The sequence below is a fragment of the Pygocentrus nattereri genome, chromosome 10 (assembly GCF_015220715.1).
Source record: "Pygocentrus nattereri isolate fPygNat1 chromosome 10, fPygNat1.pri, whole genome shotgun sequence".
In the NCBI taxonomy this organism is placed as follows: Eukaryota; Metazoa; Chordata; class Actinopteri; order Characiformes; family Serrasalmidae; genus Pygocentrus; species Pygocentrus nattereri.
The window spans coordinates 43995219-44021160 of record NC_051220.1 but is presented as its reverse complement, the minus strand read 5'-3'; the positions used below and the strand labels follow the sequence as shown (position 1 = coordinate 44021160).

The following is a 25942-nucleotide window of genomic DNA, read 5'->3' as shown; positions in this document are numbered from 1 at the left end:
TTTTATTCTACTGCTAAGCTGTATTTTATATTATACACATTTTACATATGTATAATTATTTTAGTTATTTGTACATATTATTCTTTGTTTAAATAACACATTTTTTAGTTTGATACAATATTTGTTTTTGTTATTATTATTATTAATATTATTATTTAAAAATAGCAATCATATGTAACAGTACACAGTATACTTACAGCTTGTAATATTCTCATGTATCTTTTGAAGAATTAAGAATTATTCCAACATATTTGAAGATTTTTTTGTTTAATTGTGCAGTTTATTATTATTATTATTATTATTATTATTATTATGGTGTCGTTATTATTATTCTGCGTGTACTGCAGGGGGCGGAGCTTCGGGCGAGTGGCTGAATGTCCCGGATGGTGTTGTCAGGAAGAGCCGCTGCTCCGGAGCGTTTCCACATTTCCAGGTCTAAAGCTCCGTAATCCGCCCCGCAGCCGCGCTCCCGGCCCGCCGGCCGCCCGGTGAGTATGACCGCCTCCCTGCGGACCGAGCCGAGAGCTCGAGCCGCGCCGGGGACGAACAGCGCGGGCAGAAAAGGAGGAATAGTGCGAGCGGCGGTGAAGCCTGCGCTCAGTGCGCATGCGCATCAGCCGTCTCCCATCATAATAAACATTAGCGACTGATCGATCGCTCTGATCGACGAGCTGCGTCCGTTTCACTGCTTCGTTCCTCCTCTGACCCGGAGTGAAGGAGAGCAGCGCGGGGCTTCTCACACCTCAGGTTCTTCTCTGAATTGTACGTTCCACCTTAAATGGTGCAGAAGCTCGGTTGTGCCACAGGCGCCAGAATGGAACTGCTGCACCGTTTAAGGTGGAACGGAAGGTTCAGAGAAGAGCCTGGCGTGTTGTTAGTGGCATATGCAGGCGGTACGGGTGCTGTGGAGTGACTGGTCTAATGTTCTAATGTTCTAATGGCTTCATTTCATTCGTGTGTTTATCATTTTACTGTAGTCCATATAATGTAATGCTAAACCTTATATATGGCAAATTAGCTGCAGCACCAGGAGTGAGATGGTTCAGAACCATCACAGTGTGGTTCTACCATGCAAAGAACCTTTTAAGACTGTAAGTGGTTCTTTGAGTGCTCATGATTCTATATTTTACTAAAGAACACTTGAAGAACCATCTTTTTAGGAGCATGAATGTGTGTGTGTATGTATGTGTATGTGAGTGTGTCTGTGAGCCTGTGAGTGTGTCTGTGTGTGTGTGTATACGTGAGTGTGTGTGTGTGTATGTATGTGTATGTGTGTGTGTATGTGTGTGTGTCTGTGAGTCTGTGTGTGTGTGTGTGTGTCTGTGAGTCTGTGTGTGTGTGTGTGTGTGTGTGTGTGATCTTCACCCTCAGCTGTTGTGTTCCTCCTCTCTGATGTAAAGGTGCTGCTGTTTCCTCCAGAGGCTCATTATCCTGTTTGTTTCTGTGCACCTTCATTCTGGCATCTTATTCCTTCTGTTTGCCGAATGAGTTCACCCAAAGATCGAATGTACCCAGTTTTCCCCCCTTATTCCAAATGAAAGACCGTTCGTTTAAGACATGTTTGGTGCTTCCTCTGTTTTTGCACTGGAACTACAAAGGGGAAGTTTTTCACAGTTTTCAAAATGCCCTCAACCGAATGTCCGAGAGATCCAAAGCGGTTTGTTGTGAAGCAGTTCAGACGTCTTTAGAGTGGTGGTGATGGGAACCAGGCTTCGCCATGACGACAACACAGATATAGACACTTTATTTACCATCCAGAACCACCAGAGAACCTACACGAGTCTTCTGAGCTTATATGGAATGTTGATGATGGAAAACGGTGGAAAATCTGGAATAATGAGTTTTCTTTGGGTACTATTTTGCCGCACAGCGCCCTGCATGTCTCCTTCCACCATGAATGGAGTTGAAGTTCTCTAAACTCTCATAAAACAGCGTCTCAGTCATCAGGCAGTGAATTCAGAACCAGTTCATGTAGGAACTTTCTGTAGGAGCTTTTAGAGGGACGTCTGGTTCCTATCACCACCACTGAACGGTTCTGACTCGGTCAGTTTATCTAGAACAGAGCGTTTCACACTAAACCACTCAGAACCGCTCTGTTTACATCTTAATTATGCCGAAATTTTGAAAATGTGGTGGAATTCTCCTTCAGGTAATCTGTCATAGACCTGTCTGTGTTTGGGAGCGTGTGATGATCCAGACAGGCTGTTAGCTCCATGCTAACTGGAGGGGTTTATGCTTGTACTGGTTGTTCGCTGCATTAGTCTCAGGGCTCCAGTGGTGCTTTAGAGATTTTCCAGTTTATAGACTAAAAACCACCTTTGGATGGTGTTTATTGATGAAAAAATACAGCTGCTTTAGTGACTCATGTAGACCTGGAGTTTCCCCATTATCTGATTACTGTCTGACTCCTGTAGACCTGGAGTTTCTCCATTATCTGATTACTGTCTGACTCCTGTAGACCTGGAGTTTCCCCATTATCTGATTACTGTCTGACTCATGTAGACCTGGAGTTTCCCCGTTATCTGATTACTGTCTGACTCCTGTAGACCTGGAGTTTCACCATTATCTGATTACTGTCTGACTCCTGTAGAGCTGGAGTTTCTCCATTATCAGATTACTGTCTGACTCCTGTAGACCTGGAGTTTCCCCATTATCTGATTACTGTCTGACTCATGTAGACCTGGAGTTTCCCCATTATCTGATTACTGTCTGACTCCTGTAGACCTGGAGTTTCCCCATTATCTGATTACTGTCTGACTCCTGTAGACCTGGAGTTTCTCCATTATCTGATTACTGTCTGACTCCTGTCGACCTGGAGTTTCCCCATTATCTGATTACTGTCTGACTCATGTAGACCTGGAGTTTCCCCCATTATCTGATTACTGTCTGACTCCTGTAGAGCTGGAGTTTCTCCATTATCAGATTACTGTCTGACTCCTGTAGACCTGGAGTTTCCCCATTATCTGATTACTGTCTGACTCCTGTAGACCTGGAGTTTCCCCGTTATCTGATTACTGTCTTACTCCTGTAGACCTGGAGTTTCCCCGTTATCTGATTACTGTCTGACTCCTGTAGACCTGGAGTTTCCCCGTTATCTGATTACTGTCTGACTCCTGTAGACCTGGAGTTTCCCCGTTATCTGATTACTGTCTGACTCCTGTAGACCTGGAGTTTCCCCGTTATCTGATTACTGTCTGACTCCTGTAGACCTGGAGTTTCCCCGTTATCTGATTACTGTCTGACTCCTGTAGACCTGGAGTTTCCCCGTTATCTGATTACTGTCTGACTCCTGTAGACCTGGAGTTTCCCCGTTATCTGATTACTGTCTGACTCATGTAGACCTGGAGTTTCCCTGTTATCTGATTACTGTCTGACTCCTGTAGACCTGGAGTTTCCCCGTTATCTGATTACCGTCTGACTCCTGTAGACCTGGAGTTTCCCCGTTATCTGATTACTGTCTGACTCATGTAGACCTGGAGTTTCCCCGTTATCTGATTACTGTCTGACTCCTGTAGACCTGGAGTTTCCCCGTTATCTGGTTACTGTCTGACTCATGTAGACCTGGAGTTTCCCTGTTATCTGATTACTGTCTGACTCCTGTAGACCTGGAGTTTCCCCGTTATCTGATTACTGTCTGACTCCTGTAGACCTGGAGTTTCCCCGTTATCTGATTACTGTCTGACTCCTGTAGACCTGGAGTTTCCCCATTATCTGATTACTGTCTGACTCCTGTAGACCTGGAGTTTCCCCATTATCTGATTACTGTCTGACTCCTGTAGACCTGGAGTTTCCCCATTATCTGATTACTGTCTGACTCCTGTAGACCTGGAGTTTCCCCATTATCTGATTACTGTCTGACTCATGTAGACCTGGAGTTTCCCCGTTATCTGATTACTGTCTGACTCATGTAGACCTGGAGTTTCCCCGTTATCTGATTACTGTCTGACTCCTGTAGACCTGGAGTTTCCCCGTTATCTGATTACTGTCTGACTCCTGTAGACCTGGAGTTTCCCCATTATCTGATTACTGTCTGACTCCTGTAGACCTGGAGTTTCCCCATTATCTGATTACTGTCTGACTCCTGTAGACCTGGAGTTTCCCCATTATCTGATTACTGTCTGACTCCTGTAGACCTGGAGTTTCCCCATTATCTGATTACTGTCTGACTCCTGTAGACCTGGAGTTTCACCATTATCTGACTACTGTCTGACTCCTGTAGACCTGGAGTTTCCCCGTTATCTGATTACTGTCTGACTCATGTAGACCTGGAGTTTCCCCGTTATCTGATTACTGTCTGACTCCTGTAGACCTGGAGTTTCCCCGTTATCTGGTTACTGTCTGACTCATGTAGACCTGGAGTTTCCCTGTTATCTGATTACTGTCTGACTCCTGTAGACCTGGAGTTTCCCCGTTATCTGATTACTGTCTGACTCCTGTAGACCTGGAGTTTCCCCATTATCTGATTACTGTCTGACTCCTGTAGACCTGGAGTTTCCCCATTATCTGATTACTGTCTGACTCCTGTAGACCTGGAGTTTCCCCATTATCTGATTACTGTCTGACTCCTGTAGACCTGGAGTTTCCCCATTATCTGATTACTGTCTGACTCCTGTAGACCTGGAGTTTCCCCATTATCTGATTACTGTCTGACTCATGTAGACCTGGAGTTTCCCCGTTATCTGATTACTGTCTGACTCCTGTAGACCTGGAGTTTCCCCGTTATCTGATTACTGTCTGACTCCTGTAGACCTGGAGTTTCCCCATTATCTGATTACTGTCTGACTCCTGTAGACCTGGAGTTTCCCCATTATCTGATTACTGTCTGACTCCTGTAGACCTGGAGTTTCCCCATTATCTGATTACTGTCTGACTCCTGTAGACCTGGAGTTTCCCCATTATCTGATTACTGTCTGACTCCTGTAGACCTGGAGTTTCACCATTATCTGACTACTGTCTGACTCCTGTAGACCTGGAGTTTCCCCGTTATCTGATTACTGTCTGACTCATGTAGACCTGGAGTTTCCCCGTTATCTGATTACTGTCTGACTCCTGTAGACCTGGAGTTTCCCCGTTATCTGGTTACTGTCTGACTCATGTAGACCTGGAGTTTCCCTGTTATCTGATTACTGTCTGACTCCTGTAGACCTGGAGTTTCCCCGTTATCTGATTACTGTCTGACTCCTGTAGACCTGGAGTTTCCCCGTTATCTGATTACTGTCTGACTCCTGTAGACCTGGAGTTTCCCCGTTATCTGATTACTGTCTGACTCCTGTAGACCTGGAGTTTCCCCGTTATCTGATTACTGTCTGACTCCTGTAGACCTGGAGTTTCCCCATTATCTGATTACTGTCTGACTCCTGTAGACCTGGAGTTTCCCCATTATCTGATTACTGTCTGACTCCTGTAGACCTGGAGTTTCCCCATTATCTGATTACTGTCTGACTCCTGTAGACCTGGAGTTTCCCCATTATCTGATTACTGTCTGACTCATGTAGACCTGGAGTTTCCCCATTATCTGATTACTGTCTGACTCCTGTAGACCTGGAGTTTCCCCGTTATCTGATTACTGTCTGACTCATGTAGACCTGGAGTTTCCCCATTATCTGATTACTGTCTGACTCCTGTAGACCTGGAGTTTCCCCATTATCTGATTACTGTCTGACTCCTGTAGACCTGGAGTTTCCCCATTATCTGATTACTGTCTGACTCCTGTAGACCTGGAGTTTCCCCGTTATCTGATTACTGTCTGACTCACGTAGACCTGGAGTTTCCCCGTTATCTGATTACTGTCTGACTTCTGTAGACCTGGAGTTTCCCCATTATCTGATTACTGTCTGACTCCTGTAGACCTGGAGTTTCCCCGTTATCTGATTACTGTCTGACTCCTGTAGACCTGGAGTTTCCCTATTATCTGATTACTGTCTGACTCATGTAGACCTGGAGTTTCCCCGTTATCTGATTACTGTCTGACTCATGTAGACCTGGAGTTTCCCCGTTATCTGATTACTGTCTGACTCCTGTAGACCTGGAGTTTCCCCGTTATCTGATTACTGTCTGACTCCTGTAGACCTGGAGTTTCCCCATTATCTGATTACTGTCTGACTCCTGTAGACCTGGAGTTTCCCCATTATCTGATTACTGTCTGACTCCTGTAGACCTGGAGTTTCCCCGTTATCTGATTACTGTCTGGCTCATGTAGACCTGGAGTTTCCCCATTATCTGATTACTGTCTGACTCATGTAGACCTGGAGTTTTCCTGTTATCTGATTACTGAAGAGCATGTAAACATGATGATTATATTACTGACAAAATCTGATTGTCTGCAGTGATCGGATTATTAAATGTATGTAAACACACTCACTGATAGACATGAGAACAACATAATGCTGGACTACAGAATCCAAGTAACACAGTAAAGACCATGTTAAACTGTAGCTTCGGCTGAAGCGCTCGTAAGTCATATCAGTGCCCTGGACGCTCCTCAGGCCGACCACAGCGTCAGGAACAGGAGGAACTCGTCCTTCTTTCATTTCCTACATTCATCTGTTTCCTTATTTCGCTGTCGGCTCGGTGTGGAGCTCGTTCCTCTGAGGCGCTGCACCGTGTGCTTTTATAGTTTGAGTAAATTATAATAAATGAGCGTTTCCTGTTTTCAGACGGTTTATCTGGTTTATCTTCACGTACGTGATCAGGCGCTGTCTGTCTGTCTGATCTTCTACACCTGGTTTTTTTTGGTGACGTTGGATTAATTAGACTGTTTACAGTAGCCTGGAAAAATCAGTATACGCTGTTATTTTTCTCTCTGATTATTTTATTCATTCATTTTTGTGGAGGCAGTAGGTTAAGTAGGCTAGAATGACAATAATAGCAACGTTGTTTGTGACAGCATATCAAACCCTTTTATTTTAAAACGTTCTAATGTGTTAATATATCTAATTTATAATATCCTTATCAGAATTATGTTGAAGTTTCTCTGCAGCGGAACGTTTAATGCCACACTGCTCTAAATGACTTTGTTAACCATTTAATTATGCAGTAAAATTGAAAATTGGAAAAATTGGTGGAGCTCCCCTTTAAGGAATCTCTAATAGACATACACTATAATTCTAGAAGTATTTGGTCGTCTGGCTTCACACGCATATGAACTTGAGTGACGTCCCATTCTTAATCCATAGGGTTTAATATGATGTCGGCCCACCCTTTGCAGCTATAACAGCTTCAGCTCTTCTGGGAAGGCTTTCCACAAGGGTTAGGAGTGTTTATGGGAATTTCTGACCGTTCTTCCAGAAGAGCATTTGTGAGGTCAAACACTGATGTTGGACGAGAAGGCCTGGCTCACAGTCTCCACTCTAATTCATCCCAAAGGTGTTCTATGGGGTTGAGGTCAGGACTCTGTGCAGGCCAGTCAAGTTCTTCCACACCAAACTGGCTCATCCACGTCTTTATGGACCTGCTTTGTGCACTGGTGCTCAGTCATGTTGGAGCAGGAAGGGGCCGTCCCCAAACTGTTCCAGACGGAGAAGCGTGATTGGTCACTCCAGAGAACTCGTCTCCACTGCTCTAGAGTCCAGTGGCGGCGCTTTACTCCACTGCATTCCACGCTTTGCATTGCGCTTGGTGATGTAAGGCTTGGATGCAGCTGCTCGGCCATGGAAACCCATTCCATGAAGCTCTCTACGCTGTTCTTGAGCTGATCTGAAGGCCACATGAAGTTTGGAGGTCTGTAGTGATGGACTCTGCAGAAAGTCGGTGACCTCTGCGCACTATGCCCCTCAGCATCCGCTGACCGCTCTGTCATTTTACGTGGCCGACCACTTCGTGGCTGAGCTGCTGTCGTTCCCAATCGCTTCCACTTTGTTATAATCCCACTGACAGTCCACTGTGGAATATTTAGTAGTGAGGAAATTTCACGACTGGACTTGCTGCACAGGTGGCGTCCGATCACGGCACCACGCTGGAATTCACTGAGCTCCTGAGAGCGACCCATTCTTTCACTAATGTCTGTAGAAGCAGTCTGCAGGACTAGGGGCTTGGCTTTATACACCTGTGGCCACGGAAGTGACTGGAACACCTGAATTCAGTGATCTGGATGGGGGAGTGAAGACTTCTGGAGATACAGTGTGTGTTGTTATTGAGACTGTTATCTGTAAATGTGACCACATACGGAGGTCTGGAGAATAATAACACTAATAATGCGTGTTCAGTGTAGTGGTTGTGGTAGGTGTGGTGTTGTGCCGTGTGACCGCCTCACCTCTAATCATCTAACTGCTCTTGTTCTACTCGTTTGTCTGGATCCTTTCGCTCCTCCACTCTCTCTCTCTCTCTCTCTCTCTCTCTCTCTCTCTCTCTCTCTCTCTCTCTCTCCTCTGACAGGAACAGACAGAAGCAGAGATTGAGCTCAGATACTAAACAACTTTCTCTTCTCCCCTTTAACTTTTCTTACTTTAAGAAGCAGTAATGTGATTAATGAACAGTTATGAGTTATGATGAGTAAGCGCTCGGCAGAATGACCATATATTTCAATATCATGATAAATTGTCACAATTTAATAAGCTTTTCTGATCGTGTCGTGTTTATGGTCAGTGCTTGCAGACACTGACCAACAGCATGTTTCATTATAAAGAGTAAAATCAGTCCGTTTAACTGGATTTAGTGATGAATACTGAATATTAATTATTATTAATCCACCATGTTTTTTATTTTGGCTCTTTTTTCTCGGCTCCAGCGGTCAGACGTCTGAGAAACTAAGCATCGTGACGTGTTGAGTTTGCTGAAGTGTCGTGATGTTGTGCTTGCGCTCGGCTGTGTGATGAGTGTTGGGGGGTGTGTGTTGGTGTAGCGGGCGGTGCTGTGATCCTAATTTCAGGGTGCCTCCTCGTTCTGAATGACCGTGTGAGCTGGACTCGTCTAACTCTCCACAGGAACCGTCTACAGTAGCTGAAGGCCTAATTGGTCAGTTTTGGTTGTTGTTTTGGTCAGAAACTCAGTTTAAAAGGCCTGTTTTCTCTCCGAGCTCCACTTATTTAACATTTCTGCACTTTTATGTGCTAAAAACAGTCGTAATTAATTTCTACATGATTATTTTCCAGCTCTCTTTATTCCTCACTGTTAAATAGGCTGTTTCTGTTACTGTGCCTGATGTATGTAAATGAGCTCTGTTCTGATTGGCTGACCTGTATAGTGTCTGAATGGGTGGGGCTAAACTGCTGTAGGCTGAATGGGTGGGGCTAAACTGCTGTAGGCTGAATGGGTGGGGCTAAACTTTTTGTGAAAACCGCTTTGCAGTGAGTTTCTATATATGGACTGTATGAGTGCACGTAGTAGATGGTTCTCCAGGTGTTCTTTAGTAGACACAGTGTTTCTGTATAGAACCATGAGCACTCTAAGAATCATCTACATGCTTAAATGGTTCTTTGCATGGTGAAATGGTTCTTCACACTGATGGAGAGTGTGTTGTTTATAGTCCTCTATAGCACCAGAATAAGTTCTGCTAGACTGCAGACAGTGAGTGCAGACTCACTGTAATCTCTGTTATTGTCAGTTTTATCCACAAGAGAATCTTCTGGAAAGCCTCCTCAGTGATTTAGAAGAGTAACAGCAGAAAACACCTGGGGAGAGAGCAGAAAACACCTGGGGAGAGAGCAGAAAACACCTGGGGAGAGAGCAGAAAACACCTGGGGAGAGAGCAGAAAACACCTGGGGAGAGAGCAGCAGAGCGAAAATAAAGACTTCATCTCATTTGTAGGACCAGGTTGCTCATGTAAGCCTTGCTTTTAGACACTATGGTCAGCTTAGTGAGGATTAGTTGCAGATTTAGTGAAGATTTAGTGACCGACTGACATTGTTCATGATGTTTTGAATGCAGTTGGTTTCGTGATACAATGGAAATTTAATATTTTTCACACGCAAAGCACCTCACAGACCTGGCTTGTCACTCACTTACTCACTCACTCAAATACTCACTCAAATACTCACTAACATACTTAAATACTCAAATACTCACATACTCAAATACTCACATACTTACTCAAATACTCACATATTTACTCAAATACTCACTAACATACTTAAATACTCAAATACTCACATACTCAAATACTCACATACTTACTCAAATACTCACATATTTACTCAAATACTCACTAACATACTTAAATACTCAAATACTCACATACTCAAATACTCACATACTTACTCAAATACTCACATATTTACTCAAATACTCACTAACATACTTAATCACTCACTCAAGTACTCACATATTCAAATAGTCACTTAGATACTCACATACTTTAATACTCACATACTTTAATACTCACATACTTTAATACTCACATGCTTAAATACTCAAGTACTCACATACTCAGTCACTCACTCAGATACTCGCATACTTAAATACTCACATGCTTAAATACTCAAATACTCACATACTCACATATTTACTCAAATACTAACATACTTAAATACTCACTCAATTTAATACTCAAATACTCACATACATAAATACTCAAGTACTCACATCTTCAAATGCTCACTCACATATGTAAATACTCAAGTACTCACATACACATATACTCACTCAAGTACTCACATGCTCAAATACATATGTAAATACTCACTCAAATACTCACATACTTACTCACTCAAGTACTCACATACTCGAATAGTCACTCACATACTCACTACTTAAATACTCAAATACTCTCATAAATAAACACTCAAGTACTCACATGCTCAAATATTCACATACTCAAATACACACTCAAATATTCACATACTCAAATACTCACATACTCAAATACTCACACATACATAAGCAAATACCCACATACGTGAATAAGCACTCAAATACTTACATAAATACTCACTCAAATATTCACATACTCAAATACTCACACACATACATACTCAAATACTCAAGTACTTATATACTAAAATACACACATACATACTCCAATACTCACTCACTCACATACGTTTTTAGTGGTGTAGTTTGCTGGGTGTGGTTGTGGCTCAGCTGTCCTGCTGCATTAATAGTGTTATTCATTGTGAGTGTTTGTGTTATAAATGGATGCAGAAGCTCAGCTGATTTACCGAAGGCCCTGTTTACTGTTATTGTGCTGTGTTTAAGGTCCTCGTGATGCTGTTTTTCTGCCCTGCTATCAGATTAAACACAGTCTGAAAGCAAGTCAGCTGGAAATATGATCATGATGGTGATGATGATGATGATGGTGATGACGATGAAGTGATTTACAGGCAGTAAATGTCCCTCACTCCTGTTTGTTTGCTGATATTTTCCACAATTTAAAACAAACTGGAATAAATTCTCTGGTAGTGGAAGCAAAGCTGAAAATAGAGGTGGGCAACATGGTGATATTTTATCGTTATTGTGATAAATCATGTTATAACGTGCTTTTCTGAGCAATGCGTGGATATCATCATCGTTAAAGAACACAGACTACATGTTTCACTGCTAATTGAACACAGTTGGGCCGTTTCATTAGATTTAGTGAAGTGCAGCTTGTGAAACACTGAATAAAAATGATTGTAGATTTATTATTAAAGTATTATTGTAGTGTTTATTTGCGGTACTGCTGATTTTATTTTGTCTGTTCCAACTTCAGACAAATTGTGTATCGTGAAAATATATTGTGATATTATATGTTTGCAGTATCACCCACCTCAACTAAAAATAAAAGCAGATTATTATCTGTGTTTTAGTCTGTGTTTATAGGTAATAGTGAGTCATACAGTGTCAGAAACCACATAATAACATCTATTATAGATACTGAACACCTCCACACACTCTGTCCTGTGTAGCTAAAAGGAGAGATCTATCGTGTCTCGGGGAGAATCAGATGAACAACAGAGCAGGGAACTGCAGGGAGACCTGGAGATGTTGTTCTGACTCCTTTCCATCTGCCCTCAGTCTGAACATGGGAATATACACTGATGAAGCCTGATCACGGAGGGGGCCAGTCTAATGAGTGAACATGGAGCAATATTCATATTTCAACTCTTTAACAACCTCGTAATTCAGAGGAAAACCCGGCCAAATCATTCTGGCCATAAAGGAAAAAAAATACATATCTTATATAAATATATACAAACACCCCTGCAGCCCTGATGTAATATATTGCACTCTTGGGTAAATATTTTACAAATTTGAATCAAGTCCGCTGTATTATTGTTCTTAGTGGTTTAGTGACCGGGCCGAGAGTATATGATGATTGAGAGTGTTTTTAGTATATTTCTATATTTAGCTCTATTTACACAAAGTTAGGTTAGTTCATCATTTATGTTGAACAGACTCTCCCAAAGTTTTACGCTGCTGCGCTGACGTTGAACCGCGTGCTGCACTGGGTCGGTATGACCAACAGGTCAAAACCAGCTCTAAACAAAGTGACCGCTGGGCCCTGATTGGTGCTCTGGCTTTGCGCTTCTTTCGTTTTGACATGTTACGTTTTTATACACACAGAAACCAAAAGGAACGACAGATTTCTCAAAATGTAGGAGGAAAAAGTCGGATATTAGACTCTGAAATGTAGTGGAGTGAAAGGAAAAAGACGCCCAGAACGGAGAAACTTCAGTACAGATACACCAAAAATACTACACATACTACACTGTACTACAAGTACAGAAACTAATTACATTTACTCAGTTACTCAGATACTCAGTTACTCAGTTACTCAGATACTCAGTTACTCAGATACTCAGTTAGTGTCCAGCACTGGCTACATACTTCATACTTGAACACTAGTTAGTATCAGTATTAAGTGCGTAATTGTGACGCAGCGTTAGTCTGGAAAATCTCTCTCTACAGACACTGAAGCGAGCTAATGAGGCTAATGAGGCTAATGAGGCTAATGTAGTAAAAGCGGAAACCCCTCAGTTAGCATGGTGCTAACAGCCTGCCCACATCGTCACTCACTCCAAACCACGCAAGTCTATTAAAGATTACTGAAAGGGGAATTCCATCACAGCGTTCCTTCTGCAATCCCCAGCGAGAAACAAATCACTTCAAAATAAAAGCCCCCAGTGGTTTTTCAAACGTTGAAAACTCTTCCCTTCAAGACGCATCGTCAGAAGGTGTTGATGCTCACGCTGTTCCTTTCGGCCTTTGTCCTTTAAAGGTTCGGATTTTGGGTTGGGAGAGTTTTAATGGTTAAACAGCATCTGATTATTTATAAAGCTACAGTGATTTAGTGCATGTCTGCTCTCCTGCAGGTGTCCGTGTGCGGTGGTCCGGCCTGTGGGGGTTTCGGTTCTCTCTTCATGCTGCCGGCGGTCTGGAGCTCATGGATGAGGGACAGTGGCAGAGCGAAGGCCCGTTGAGGCGAGGCGGGACGGGGGATGCAGAGCTCCAGAGCGAGGGCTCAGCCCGAAGCCCCGACCAGAACCACAACCGCCTGCTGGAGGAGGGCGAGGAGGTGGAGCAGGGTCCGAGAGGAGGACACAGGACCACCCAGGACTCTACCAACAACAACGGCAGCACAGGGGAGGATGAAGAGGAGGAGGAGGACGACGAAGATGAAGTAAGGTTTAGCGATTTGGTCACAGTGTATTTTTCTGTGTTGTTCTGTTTCATAATTAGCATTCATTATTAAAGGAATTGGTGGCCAGGTTGAACGATATAAAACGATATGAATAATAATCTAAACATATCTTTCACACATCCATCAATACTGATGATTATTGATCATTATAAGTTCATTTTTCAAATGCTGAGGTTTGAGTCTGAATTATTTTGAACCTTGATGAAAAGAAAATACTTTTTTTTCCAATATTCAGGACCTTTGGACCTTTTAATATTCAGAACTGCTGGACCTTCCAATATTCAGAACACAACACTTTTAAAACAAAAATGAATAAAAATGTAAAAATTAAAAAAGAAAAATGTGAAAAAATCGTAAACTGTTCTCTCTGTAATTTACAATATAATTTATATCATTTCTAATTTTAGTTTTCAGAATTTTTCATTTCTTTTCATAGAAGTAAACCAACTAAATAGAGCTAGTGCCAGCTGACTTCTCCCTCCACTCTAGAGACTAACAGACAGCGCCACCTGGTGTACTGAAGTAGCAGCCGGTAAAGCCTTTGCTGCTACAGCTGGTTTGAGGAACAGAACATCATCATCATCATCATCATCATTTAATCAGAAATGCCTCAAACATGCAAACTCACAGTAATGAAGAAATGGTTTGGCTCATTATGGTTCTTCTCATTCAGGCCTATGAAGAAGGTTCTAAAGTGGAGGAAGAGGATGATGAAGAGATGGACAGTAACAGCGGAGCCTTTTCTCCGGAGCTGGACGGACAGATACAGGACTCGCCGTCGCCAAGCCCCAGCCCTACAGGTACCATCAACACCTTGCGCTTATTACACTGTTCAGCTCATGTTTATTACACGTTTATATGGAAGTGCGGCAGTGCAGCGGCCGGACAGTCTGTGGTGGCACACAACAAAAACACCCCTGGATGAGCGAGAAATCCGACGGGCTCGGTGTTAAAGCCAGGTTAGTGCAGGAGTCACAACCCAAATGTTTAGAAGAGCCAATCAACAAAAATCAGACCAGCTTGACCACAACATTTAATGTCCAGTATGTCTCCGTGTGTGCTGACGGTCTAGTATAGACAAATAAAATAGGCTTATTCTTATTTTCTCCGCTTTCCGACGGGAAACGTTTCCTCAGACGTTGAATAGTTTGTTGTAAAACGTCTCTGGGCGTTCGGTTCTTTTACGAGGCTGAAGTCGCTTCTTACTCTCCAGCTTCTCTTTCAAATTTTCCCGTTCCACCTTAAATGGTGCCTGAGGTGGCGAATGTAAAAGCGGCACCATTTAAGGTGGAACGGGAGAATTCGAGAGAAAGGCTGACTTCAACGTTTTAGTTTTTAGTGTTTGACAGTCTCTCGTTGCAGGATTAACATATCAGGAAAACTTCTGCGGTGCTTGTAAATGTGAATAAGCCCTTTCGTCTCCGAATGTTCGCCTTCAGTCTTTTTGCCGTTTCGTAGCTGCTAGAGAGACGAGACTGTGCGTAGCTGTGACTTGCCGTCTGCACGCCAGCCTGCAGGGCTATAGGGGGTGAATTAGCAGCGTTTAAGATCATTTATTGTCAAAACAGTGTTAGAACGATCTTTATGTTGCTGCAAAGGAGAATTATTTGATTCGTGTCAGGACAGTAATAAAGCCGTATGTTGCCGACCCCTGAGCTTGGTTAGCGTGTGGAAGCAATAATATGGCTTCTGTGAAGTTGGAGGAGGAAAAGGACCTGAAAACAGCCACTCTGTACACAAGCTGTGTCACAATGAACTAAAATATTTTGGAAACGACACCTTTTCCACCTTTTCCACCGTTTCCACCGTTTCCATCCGGGTGTACTTTCTGCAAACCAGAGCACTATTGAGCAAGCGATGTCAGAGCTTCCACTCGGCTCGGAGGCGAATTACAAACTCTACCACAACTTTTATTGTCAAGGATTTTCCTCTGTTCTCCGTTGTTGAGAACCAGGGCTTTCATGCTATATTGCCCACTTTGGAGCCGAGATACAGCGTCACATCTCAAAGATATTTTACTGACACAGAGACTTTTCATCGTCTGCGGTGCAGAACATCATTAAAGACTCAGAGAATCTGGAGAAATCTCTGTCTGTGAGGGACGAGGCTGAACACCAGTATCTGCTGGCCGTGATCTTTGGGCCCTCAGGCAGCACTGCATTAAAAACAGACATGATTCTGTAGTGGAAATCACTGCATGGGCTCAGAAACACTTCTGAAAACCACTGACTGTGAACACAGTTCATCACTGCATCCACAAACGCTGTTAAACTCTAAAACACAAAGAAGAACCCAAATATAAACAGGATCCAGAAACGCTGCCACCTTCTCTGGGCCTGAGCTCATTTAAAATGGACTGAGGGGAAGTGGAAAAGTGTCCGGCGGTCAAACGAATCAACATCTGAAATTCTTTAGGAAATCATGGACACTGTGTCCTCTGGGCTGAAGACCCCTCAGCTTGTTATCAGTGCTCAGTTCTAAAGCCAGTATTCATGATGGTTTAGGGGGCATTAGTGTGCAAATCCTGTATCAAACAAGAACAGAAAACATTTCACTTTCTAAACTACAGCAGTGTCTCCTCAGTTCCCAAACACTGACAGAGTGTTATTATAAGATGTTAATAGCACTTAAGCGTTTCAGTGCATAAATGTTATGCAAATGACAAATAAACAACATGAAACTTGAAAGAAGAGGTGATGAAACTCAGGGGCAATTAGGCCCCCATCCCAAATTTTTTGGAGCATGTTGTTTGCATCAAATTCAATGTGTACAAACATTTTATTTACATTCTGCACAGCATCCCGTTTCTGGAAATGGGGTTCTACACACGCATCACACCTTCTGGGTCACGGGGGGTGCTGGAGTCTATCCCAGCGGTCATTGGGCGGAAGGCATGATACACCCTGGACAGGTCGCCAGTCCATCACAGGGCACAATGCAATAAAATTCAGTACTGTAAGATTCAGTATAATCCAATACGGTTCACTCAGACGCAATACAGTCCAAGACAATACACTAAAAGTACTACAATACAACATGTTACAGTACAATACAAATAAATTCATTACAGTATAGTACAGTCCTATATGATGCCCTAACCCTAACCCTAAACCCTAACCCTAAACCCTAACCCTAACCCTAAACCCTAAACCCTAACCCTAAACCCTAAACCCTAAACCCTAAACCCTAACCCTAAACCCTAAACCCTAACCCTAAACCCTAACCCTAACCCTAAACCCTAAACCCTAACCCTAAACCCTAACCCTAAACCCTAACCCTAAACCCTAAACCCTAACCCTAAACCCTAACCCTAAACCCTAAACCCTAACCCTAAACCCTAACCCTAACCCCTAACCCTAAACCCTAACCCTAACCCTAACCCTAACCCTAACTTCAGTCTAATTCAGTACAGTACAGTCTCGTGTAGCGCTGCTCACTGTATTCTTACATCTCTAGTTTGTAACCGTATGTAAATCTGTAAACTGAATATAAAGTAATCAGTGCTCTAATGTGTGTGTGTGTGTGTGTGTGTGTGTGTGTGTTACAGTATCTGAAGCCCCTCTGAGTGCGGAGTGTACGGCAGTGGGTGCTGCTGTTCCGGAGCTCGGTCCGTCTCTCTCCGCATGTGTGTGTGTGTTGGAGGAGAGAGGAGACGACGCTCTGCTGCCTCACACACTGCACCAGGTAACACACACACACACACACACACACACACACACCCAGCCATATACACACACAACAACATACATACACAAACGCACACTCACACATATATACATGCATGCTTAAATGGTTCTGTGCATGGTGAATGGTTCTTCAGACTAATGGAGAATGTGCTGTATTTGGTTCTGTATAGCACCGAAAAGGGTTCTGCTATTGGTTCAATGTCCAGCTTGTAACAGTAGCAGGTCTCTTGTCAGTGTGGCAGTTCTCCGGCAGCTCCAGCAGGAGGCGCACACAGCACATCACTACACGTGATCTCATTAATGTTTACAGAGTCAGATTAGATCTGTTGCTGTTGGCTGAGCTCAGTGCGGCTCATTCAGCCCTTAAAAGCTAAAACCGTCACAGAAATACCTTAAAAGGAGAGAAATGGGTGGTTATTATGTGCTGGACTTCCTCTGAGCGCTTTAGCAAGCGAAGTTTATTTATATAGCGCTTTTTAGTAGCTGATCTAAGTAGGCGTAAGAAGGTCACTCAGGTACTGAGGGGCGAGTCCGTTTAGAGCTTTATAGGTCAGTAATAGGATTTTATAATCAGTGTGGAATTTAACTGGTAACCAGTGCAGGGCTGATAAAACTGGGCTGACCTGGTCGAACTTTCTGGTTCTTGTGAGACTCTGGCTGCAGCGTTCTGGACCAGCTGAAGCTTGTTGAGGCTTTTGCTGGGACGTCCAGACAGCAGGACATTACAGTGTCCAGCCTTGAAGTAATAAAAGCATGAACTAGCTTTTCTGCGTCCTGTAGAGATCATGCATTTCTTAATGTAGTGATATTGTGGAGATGCAGGACGGCTGTTCTAGTGATATTAGTTATATGTGTGTTGAAGGACAGATCAGCGTCTATCACGACACCCAGAGCTCGATGCAGCTGAGAGATTGTTAAGTTTTAGTGTTGAGTTAGACAGTCTGTGTCTGTTTCTAGCTACTTTTGGGCCGAGAAGCAGGACCTCTGTTTTATCTGAGTTAAGTAGCAGAAAGTTACTCAACATCCAGTCTTTTACGTCTTTTATACAGTCCTCAATCTGGCTAAGTTTGATTTTATCATCCGGTTTGCTTGATATATATAACTGAGTGTCATAACAGTGGAAATTTATACCATGTTTACTGATAATGGTGCCCAGTGGTAGCATATATATTGTAAATAATATAGGTCCTAAAACAGAGCCTTGTGGAACATCATACTTTACTTTTACAAGGACAGATGATTCACCCTTTACATTAACAAACTGATATCGATCGGTGAGGTAGGACCTGAACCAGGAAAGAGCTGTTCCTGTTACCCCTACAAGGTTTTCCGGTCTATCTAGTAAGAGAGCGTGGTGTATTGTGTCAAATGCTGCACTAAGGTCAAGGAGGACTTTAACCAGAAAAGCCGCATCTAACACACACATATGCCCGCGCACACACACACATGCCTGCGCACACACACACGCCCACACACACACACATGCCTGCACACACACACACACGCCCACACACATGCCCACACACACACACATGCCCGCGCACACACACACACATGCCCACACACACGCACACACACACGCCCACACACACATGCGCGCACACACACACGCGCACGCACACACACACACATGCCCGTGCACGCACATGCATGCATGCACACACACGCACGAACGCACATGCCCACACACACACACACACACAAACACACAGAGAAGTAGTGATAGAGAGGGTGCATAGAGAGAGAGTGAGAGACAGAGTGAGCGTGTGTCTGCGTGTGTGTCTGCGTGTGTGTGTGTGTCTGCGTGTGTGTGTGTGTGTCTGCGTGTGTGTGTGTGTCTGCGTGTGTGTCACAGCGACGTATCGTTATTAAAAGCCTTATTTACTGTAGATTTAATTGGGATTGTCGGTTACTCTGGATTTGGGAATGTTTGCCTGTTTATCTGTGTGGTGTCGGTTCGGAGCTATCAGGGATTTTTTCTTGTTTTATTATTCATTTTTATGAATTCTGATTGGTTATCTCTCCTCGTCTGCAGATAGCGGAGGCTCTGGTTCTGGAGGGAGACTGTATCCTCAGCTCTGTGTCTGTGTGCTGCGGTGCTGGAGCTCAGATGTTCTCGTGGTCCGTCCCTGTGACCCGTTTCTATGCGCTCATTTGCATATCAGTATTAAAGTGATACGTCTGTAAAACTTTGGGCCCTGGCCAGTTAAGGGGCTGGCCAGTTAAGAGGTTGGCCAGTTAAGAGGTTGGCCAGTTAAGGGGGTGGCCAGTTAAGGGGGTGGCCAGTTAAGGGGGTGGCCAGTTAAGAGGCTGACCAGTTAAGGGGGTGGCCAGTTAAGAGGCTGACCAGTTAAGGGGGTGGCCAGTTAAGGGGGTGGCCAGTTAAGAGGCTGACCAGTTAAGAGGCTGACCAGTTAAGAGGCTGGCCAGTTAAGAGGCTGGCCAGTTAAGGGGGTGGCCAGTTAAGGGGCTGGCCAGTTAAGGGGGTGGCCAGTTAAGGGGCTGGCCAGCATTAGACTGTTATGATTATTATCTTGCATTTAAGTGGCCCTGCCAGACTTAGCCAACATGCTAAGACCTGTCTGGTGACGCTACAGGGCTGAAGCAGCTGAGAAGTAACACGTTATTAATTATTGATCAAATTTATTTTGTATGTGTTTTTCTTTTGCTGTTGTTTTGTCATTTCAGCCCACAAAATAAATCTTATTAGAAATGAATAAGCGGCTCTAAATGTAGGTTTTGTGATATGAACTGATCGTCTGATCAAAGATTAGTTTATTTCCTTAACCAACACTCCAGATCAGCGGGCCATCCGCCTCCTGCAGCTGGAGAGACTGTACCATGAGAGAGTGCTGTCCAACATCGCCGCCCTGCAGGAGCAATGGGGTAATGCACATTTCATTTAACTCAGACTGTGTATATATTATAGCCATTGTTATAGTCTCTCTCTCTCTCTCTCTCTCTGTCTCTCTCTCTCTCTCACTGTCTCTCTCACTCTCTCTGTCTCTCTCTCTCTCTCTCTCTGTCTCTCTCTCTCTCTCTCTCTCTCTGTCTCTCTCTCTCTCTCACTGTCTCTCTCACTCTCTCTGTCTCTCTCTCTCTCTCTCTCTCTCTGTCTCTCTCTCTCTCTCACTGTCTCTCTCACTCTCTCTGTCTCTCTCTCTCTCTCTCTCTGTCTCTCTCTCTCTCTCACTGTCTCTCTCACTCTCTCTGTCTCTCTCTCTCTCTCTCTCTGTCTCTCTCTCTCTCTCTCACTGTCTCTCTCACTCTCTCTGTCTCTCTCTCTCTCTCACTGTCTCTCTCACTGTCTCTCTCTCTCTCTCTCCCTCTCTCTCTCTCTCTCTGTCTCTCTGTCTCTCTCTCTCTCTCTCTCTCTCTCACTGTCTCTCTCACTGTCTCTCTCTCTCTCTCTCTCTCTCTCTCTCTCTCTCTCTCTCTCCCTCTCTCTCTCTCTCTCTCTCTCTCTCTCTCTCTCTCTCTCTCTCTCTCTCCCTCTCCCAGAGAGCAGATGGAGGCTGGTTGATCAGGTTCAGGGCTCCAGTGACCTGGATGTAGAACATTTGGAGAAGCTGAGACACATCTGCAGAACACACACACAGTGAGTGTACACACACACACACACACACACACACACACACACACACACACACACACACACACGCTTGTTTTCGTACATGTTCTGAACCAGAGTAACCCAGTACACTCAGTATACCTGTTCTTTAATACTCTTACATTTCATTCATGTTATTAGTCAAAGATACTTACATACACATGATACATGAGAAATTACTGCATGTATGAGACATTTACGTGTTTAATATATACATATAGGTCATATTGTTATTACATATAGATACATATATATAATGCACACAAGACATTTTTACATATATAATTACTTTTATATTTGAATACATTATATATATATATATATGGGGTATTTTGTGACATACAGATACGTACATATACATTATTTATAAGAGACATTTTGACATATATTAAAATATATATAAATAATTACATGTGTATACCTATTTGCATATATGTATAACATGTTAAATAGTGCAGCAGTTACATTAAAACGCCAAATGTTTCTTATTCTAATTTTCCGTTCCACCTTAACTGGTGAGGCAAATTGCCAACACGCAGCTGTGAATATTAAGCCGACGTGTTTAAGGCGGCTGCGTGATGTTGTAGCATGATGCTAACCTGGTGTCCATTGATTTCCATCATCTTTTAGCTACATTAGCCTTGCAGCTCCAGCGTAAACCTAAAGAAGTGACCCCAGACACTGAGCTCTAACCCTGACCGCACATTCGGGCAAAGTCTGGGCGACGCTGGGTGAAATGTCATTTTCTGCTGAACTGGCACTTTAATGCCCAGTGATTGCGCTTTCTGCCTCCTCCACGCCGGAGTCCTCCTCCTGTGTTAATTTTAGAGGCAGCGAGGCCGAGTCGCGGTTTGAACGTGTGGCCCGTCGCTGCACTTTGGGCAACTTGAGCCCGGCGCTACGGTTTCAGGCTGGGAGATGTGCCGCGCTAATATTAGATCCCCGCTGAGCGCGGGCAGCACCGCGGTTACACGCTCAGACAGAGAGAGCAGCACTCCAGCTTCTGCCTCACCTGCCTCTGATGGACACTGTGCTGTTTTCTCCTGTTTTACAGACCGAGGCGGAGCGCCGAGAGGGTGAGTCCGTCAGTCTTTTATGGAGGCCCATTCCCTTAAAACAGCCGGCAGCTCATCATTACTGTTTTCATTAATGAGTCAATCACTGAGCCATTCGTTTAAAGTACTAAGTGATTATTTTGAGATACTAAGTCATTATTTTGAGATAATAAGTGATTATTTTGAGATACTAAGTGATTATTTTGAGATACTAAGTGATTATTTTGAGATAATAAGTGATTATTTTGATATACTAAGTCATTATTTTGAGATAATAAGTGATTATTTTGATATACTAAGTGATTATTTTGAGATACTAAGTCATAAGTTTAAGATACTAAGTCATTATTTTGAGATACTAAATCGTTATTTTGAGTTAATAAGTGATTATTTTGAGTTAATAAGTGATTATTTTGAGATACTAAGTCATTATTTTGAGTTAATAAGTGATTATTTTGAGTTAATAAGTGATTATTTTGAGATACTAAGTCATTAGTTTAAGATACTAAGTCATTATTTTGAGATACTAAATCGTTATTTTGAGTTAATAAGTGATTATTTTGAGTTAATAAGTGATTATTTTGAGTTAATAAGTGATTATTTTGAGTTAGTAAGTGATTATTTTGAGATACTAAGTCATTAGTTTAAGATACTAAGTGATTATTTTGAGATACTAAATCGTTATTTTGAGATACAATGTACTAAAGTCATTATTGTGATGAGCATTTCTCAAAATAATGAGAGCATCTCAGTGTCTTGTGGTAGCAGTTCAGCTAATCCTGAAAGACGAGGTGCTGGATGTTTATTTGAAGTGGTAAAAATGGGCGGCCATAGTTTTTTACATCTGTATGAGAGAAAATAAAGATAAGAGCTGTGCTAAAGTCGGAGACCAGCCAACACAGCCTTTTAAGAGGAACCATGTAACATGTAAACAGAGCGGTTCTGAGCGGTTTAGTGTGAAACGTTCTGTTCTAGATAATCTTACCGAGTCAGAGCTGCTCACAGTGGTGGTGATGGGAACCAGACGTCCCTCTAAAAGCTCCTCACAGTGGTGGTGATGGGAACCAGACGTCCCTCTAAAAGCTTCTCACAGTGGTGGTGATGGGAACCAGACGTCCCTCTAAAAGCTCCTCACAGTGGTGGTGATGGGAACCAGACGTCCGCCTCTAAAAGCTCCTCACAGTGGTGGTGATGGGAACCAGACGTCCCTCTAAAAGCTCCTACAGAAAGTTCCTACATGAACTGGTTCTGAATTCACTGCCTGATGACTGAGACGCTGTTTTATGAGAGTTTAGAGAACTTCAACTCCATTCATGGTGGAGGGAGACATGCAGGGCGCTGTGCGGCAAAATAGTCCCCAAAGAAAACTCATTATTCCAGATTTTCCACCGTTTTCCATCATCAGCATTCCATATAAGCTCAGAAGACTCGTGTAGGTTCTCTGGAGGTTCTGGATGGTAAATAAAGCGTCTATATCTGTGTTGTAGTCATGGCAACGCCTGGTTCCCATCACCACCACTGTAAAGACATTTCACACCAAACCGCTCTGAACCTCTCTGTTATGGGGGGATTTTGGAAAATGTGTGGAAAATCTCATTAACAGAAACTTGGCGTCTCAGCATAACACAAACAGCTGACTCTACTGTGACTCTCGGCTGTGTGAGTGTCTGTCTGTCTATCTAAAAGCATACAAATTATACAAGAGTGCAAGTGGACACACACCATAAAACACGTTGCTGCTATCGGAGCAAAACCTCTTCTCTCCACTTTTGTCATTTTGTAATTTTTTTTACAAAATTTGAAAATGCCCATGGCTCTTAAACAAAGTGCCAAAATTTCGTGACAAATTGACCAACAGAAATGCTCCAAAATGACTTGAAACAAAGTAACATTGTTTATGTTCTTCTGGTACCACGTGGTGCTTGGACCCCGAGGATTGCCACTCGCTGTATTAAAAGCTGCTTCGCTCTCTGAGCGTTTAGTCAGAACCTGTGTTCTACATCAATTTCACGCAAGAACTGAATGGCTGCTGGTTGTCTTGGTGACTTACAATGATGATTAACCCATTTCTCACCCTCTGATTAGAAGCTGCGCCCTTTAGTAGAGGAAATGGTTCTGTTTATGACGACGAATTATTTAAATGGTTCTCTGTGTGGTGAAATGGTTCTTCAGACTGATGGAGATATGGCTCTATATAGAACGGTGTGTAGGTTCTTCTGCTGTTACCAGCCTGACATCTTAACCCTTTTTTGGTGCTGTATAGAACAATAAACATCACAGTCTGAAGAACCATCTCACCGTCCCACCACATCCATTTAAGCGTATATAGAACCCGTGGTTCTTAATAGAACCGTGGGCAGGGGGTCTCTGACTTTTGCACAGTGCTGTAATTTGCGTGTTGGTGTCGTTTGTGGTGAGATAAGAGCTTTTAGGCTTTAAGGGGTTAAAGCTCTCTCTGTGCCGTCAGTGTGAGCTGGTGGTTAAAGTCCAGCGGAACAGAGTGGTCAGCGAGAGCGCCGGAGAGAACCACAGCGCGTCAGAGCGTCCATGCGGCTCAGGTGAGTCTGTTTACCTGAAACACCTCAAATACGCCTCCTGCACAGCGGTCACCGCCGTGCCTTTACGCTGTTAGGGTCTCTGATCTGTTAGTCAGGTTAACGTTGACCTGTACAGTCCGGAGGTCTGACTGTGGGATTCCTGTACGGCTCATTTGCATTATATACATATTCAGATGTATTTGCATAATTACATAAATGATGACGCAGTGAATTACCTGTTTGTTTGATATCCTTTCATATAATATGCCATCGTGATTTCGTCATCACTGCTGGTGATTATGATAGTGGATTTATTATTATAATTATGTTCTCAGATTTGGTTGTACAGAGATTTTATATATTATTGATTATTCTCTTTTAAAATCTGCTCTTTTAATTTATATTCTCCTTAGTTTTTTAATTATCATTTGAATTATCTTTGTATTTCCTCGTTTGTAAAGCACTTTTAATGACCTCAGAGTCTGAAAGGTGCTATTAAAATAAACTTGCCCTGACTGACGCTAACGTAGCTAACTTGGCTGATTTCATAATGACTGTTCTTCAGGGGTTCTTTATTAAAGATCGTATATAGAACTCATGAACACTCAAAGAACCATTTCCATGCTTAAAGGGTTCTTCACATGGTGAAAGGGTTCCTCAGAGTGAGGGAGAATGTGTTGTATGTAGTTCTGTATATAATTTTTATTACAAGGGTTCTATGACATTGTAACAATAGCGGAACCCTTTTTGGTGCTACACTATATTGCTAAAAGTTTTCACTCCCCCAACCAAATCACTGAACGGTGTTCCAGTCACTTCCATGGCCACAGGTGTATAAAGCCGAGCCCCTCGGCCTGCAGACTGCTTCTACAGACATTAGTGAAAGAATGGGTCGCTCTCAGGAGCTCAGTGAATTCCAGCGTGGAATTGACTGTCTGGGTTTGGTGGTTGCCAGGAGACGGTACTTGTCTGACTGCATTGTGCCGAGTGTAAAGTTTGGTGGAGGGGGGATCATGGTGTGGGGGTGTTTTTCAGGAGTTGGGCTCGGCCCCTTAGTTCCAGTGAAAGGAACTCTTAAAGCTTCAGCTCCAAGAGATTCTGGACAATTTCACGCTCCCAACTTTGTGGGAACAGTTTGGGGACGGCCCCTTCCTGTTCCAACATGACTGCCCACCAGTGCACAAAGCAGGTCCATAAAGACGTGGATGAGCCAGTTTGGTGTGGAAGAACTTGACTGGCCTGCACAGAGTCCTGACCTCAACCCCATAGAACACCTTTGGGATGAATTAGAGCGGAGACTGTGAGCCAGGCCTTCTCGTCCAACATCAGTGTCTGACCTCACAAATGTGCTTCTGGAAGAACGGTCAAAAATTCCCATAAACACTCCTAACCCTTGTGGAAAGCCTTCCCAGAAGAGCTGAAGCTGTTGTAGCTGCAAAGGGTGGGTCGACATCATATTAAACCCTATGGATTAAGAATGGGATGTCAATGAAGTTCA

The 25942-nt window shown here is 43.3% G+C and overlaps 1 protein-coding gene across 1 annotated transcript in view; it reads left to right on the top strand.

Annotated features, from left to right (window-relative positions):
• The first annotated feature begins 377 nt into the window (after window positions 1–377).
• The window catches only part of cnsta (consortin, connexin sorting protein a), a 42289-nt gene continuing 16724 nt past the window's right edge, over window positions 378–25942 (top strand). The window contains exons 1-9 of the mRNA XM_017685780.2: window positions 378–488; window positions 13228–13535; window positions 14230–14356; window positions 17104–17240; window positions 19278–19308; window positions 20042–20128; window positions 20744–20840; window positions 21907–21928; window positions 24375–24465. Coding sequence (XP_017541269.2) covers window positions 13299–13535; window positions 14230–14356; window positions 17104–17240; window positions 19278–19308; window positions 20042–20128; window positions 20744–20840; window positions 21907–21928; window positions 24375–24465 — 829 coding nt within the window. The 5' untranslated portion in view covers window positions 378–488; window positions 13228–13298. The remainder of the gene's footprint in view (window positions 489–13227; window positions 13536–14229; window positions 14357–17103; window positions 17241–19277; window positions 19309–20041; window positions 20129–20743; window positions 20841–21906; window positions 21929–24374; window positions 24466–25942) is intronic.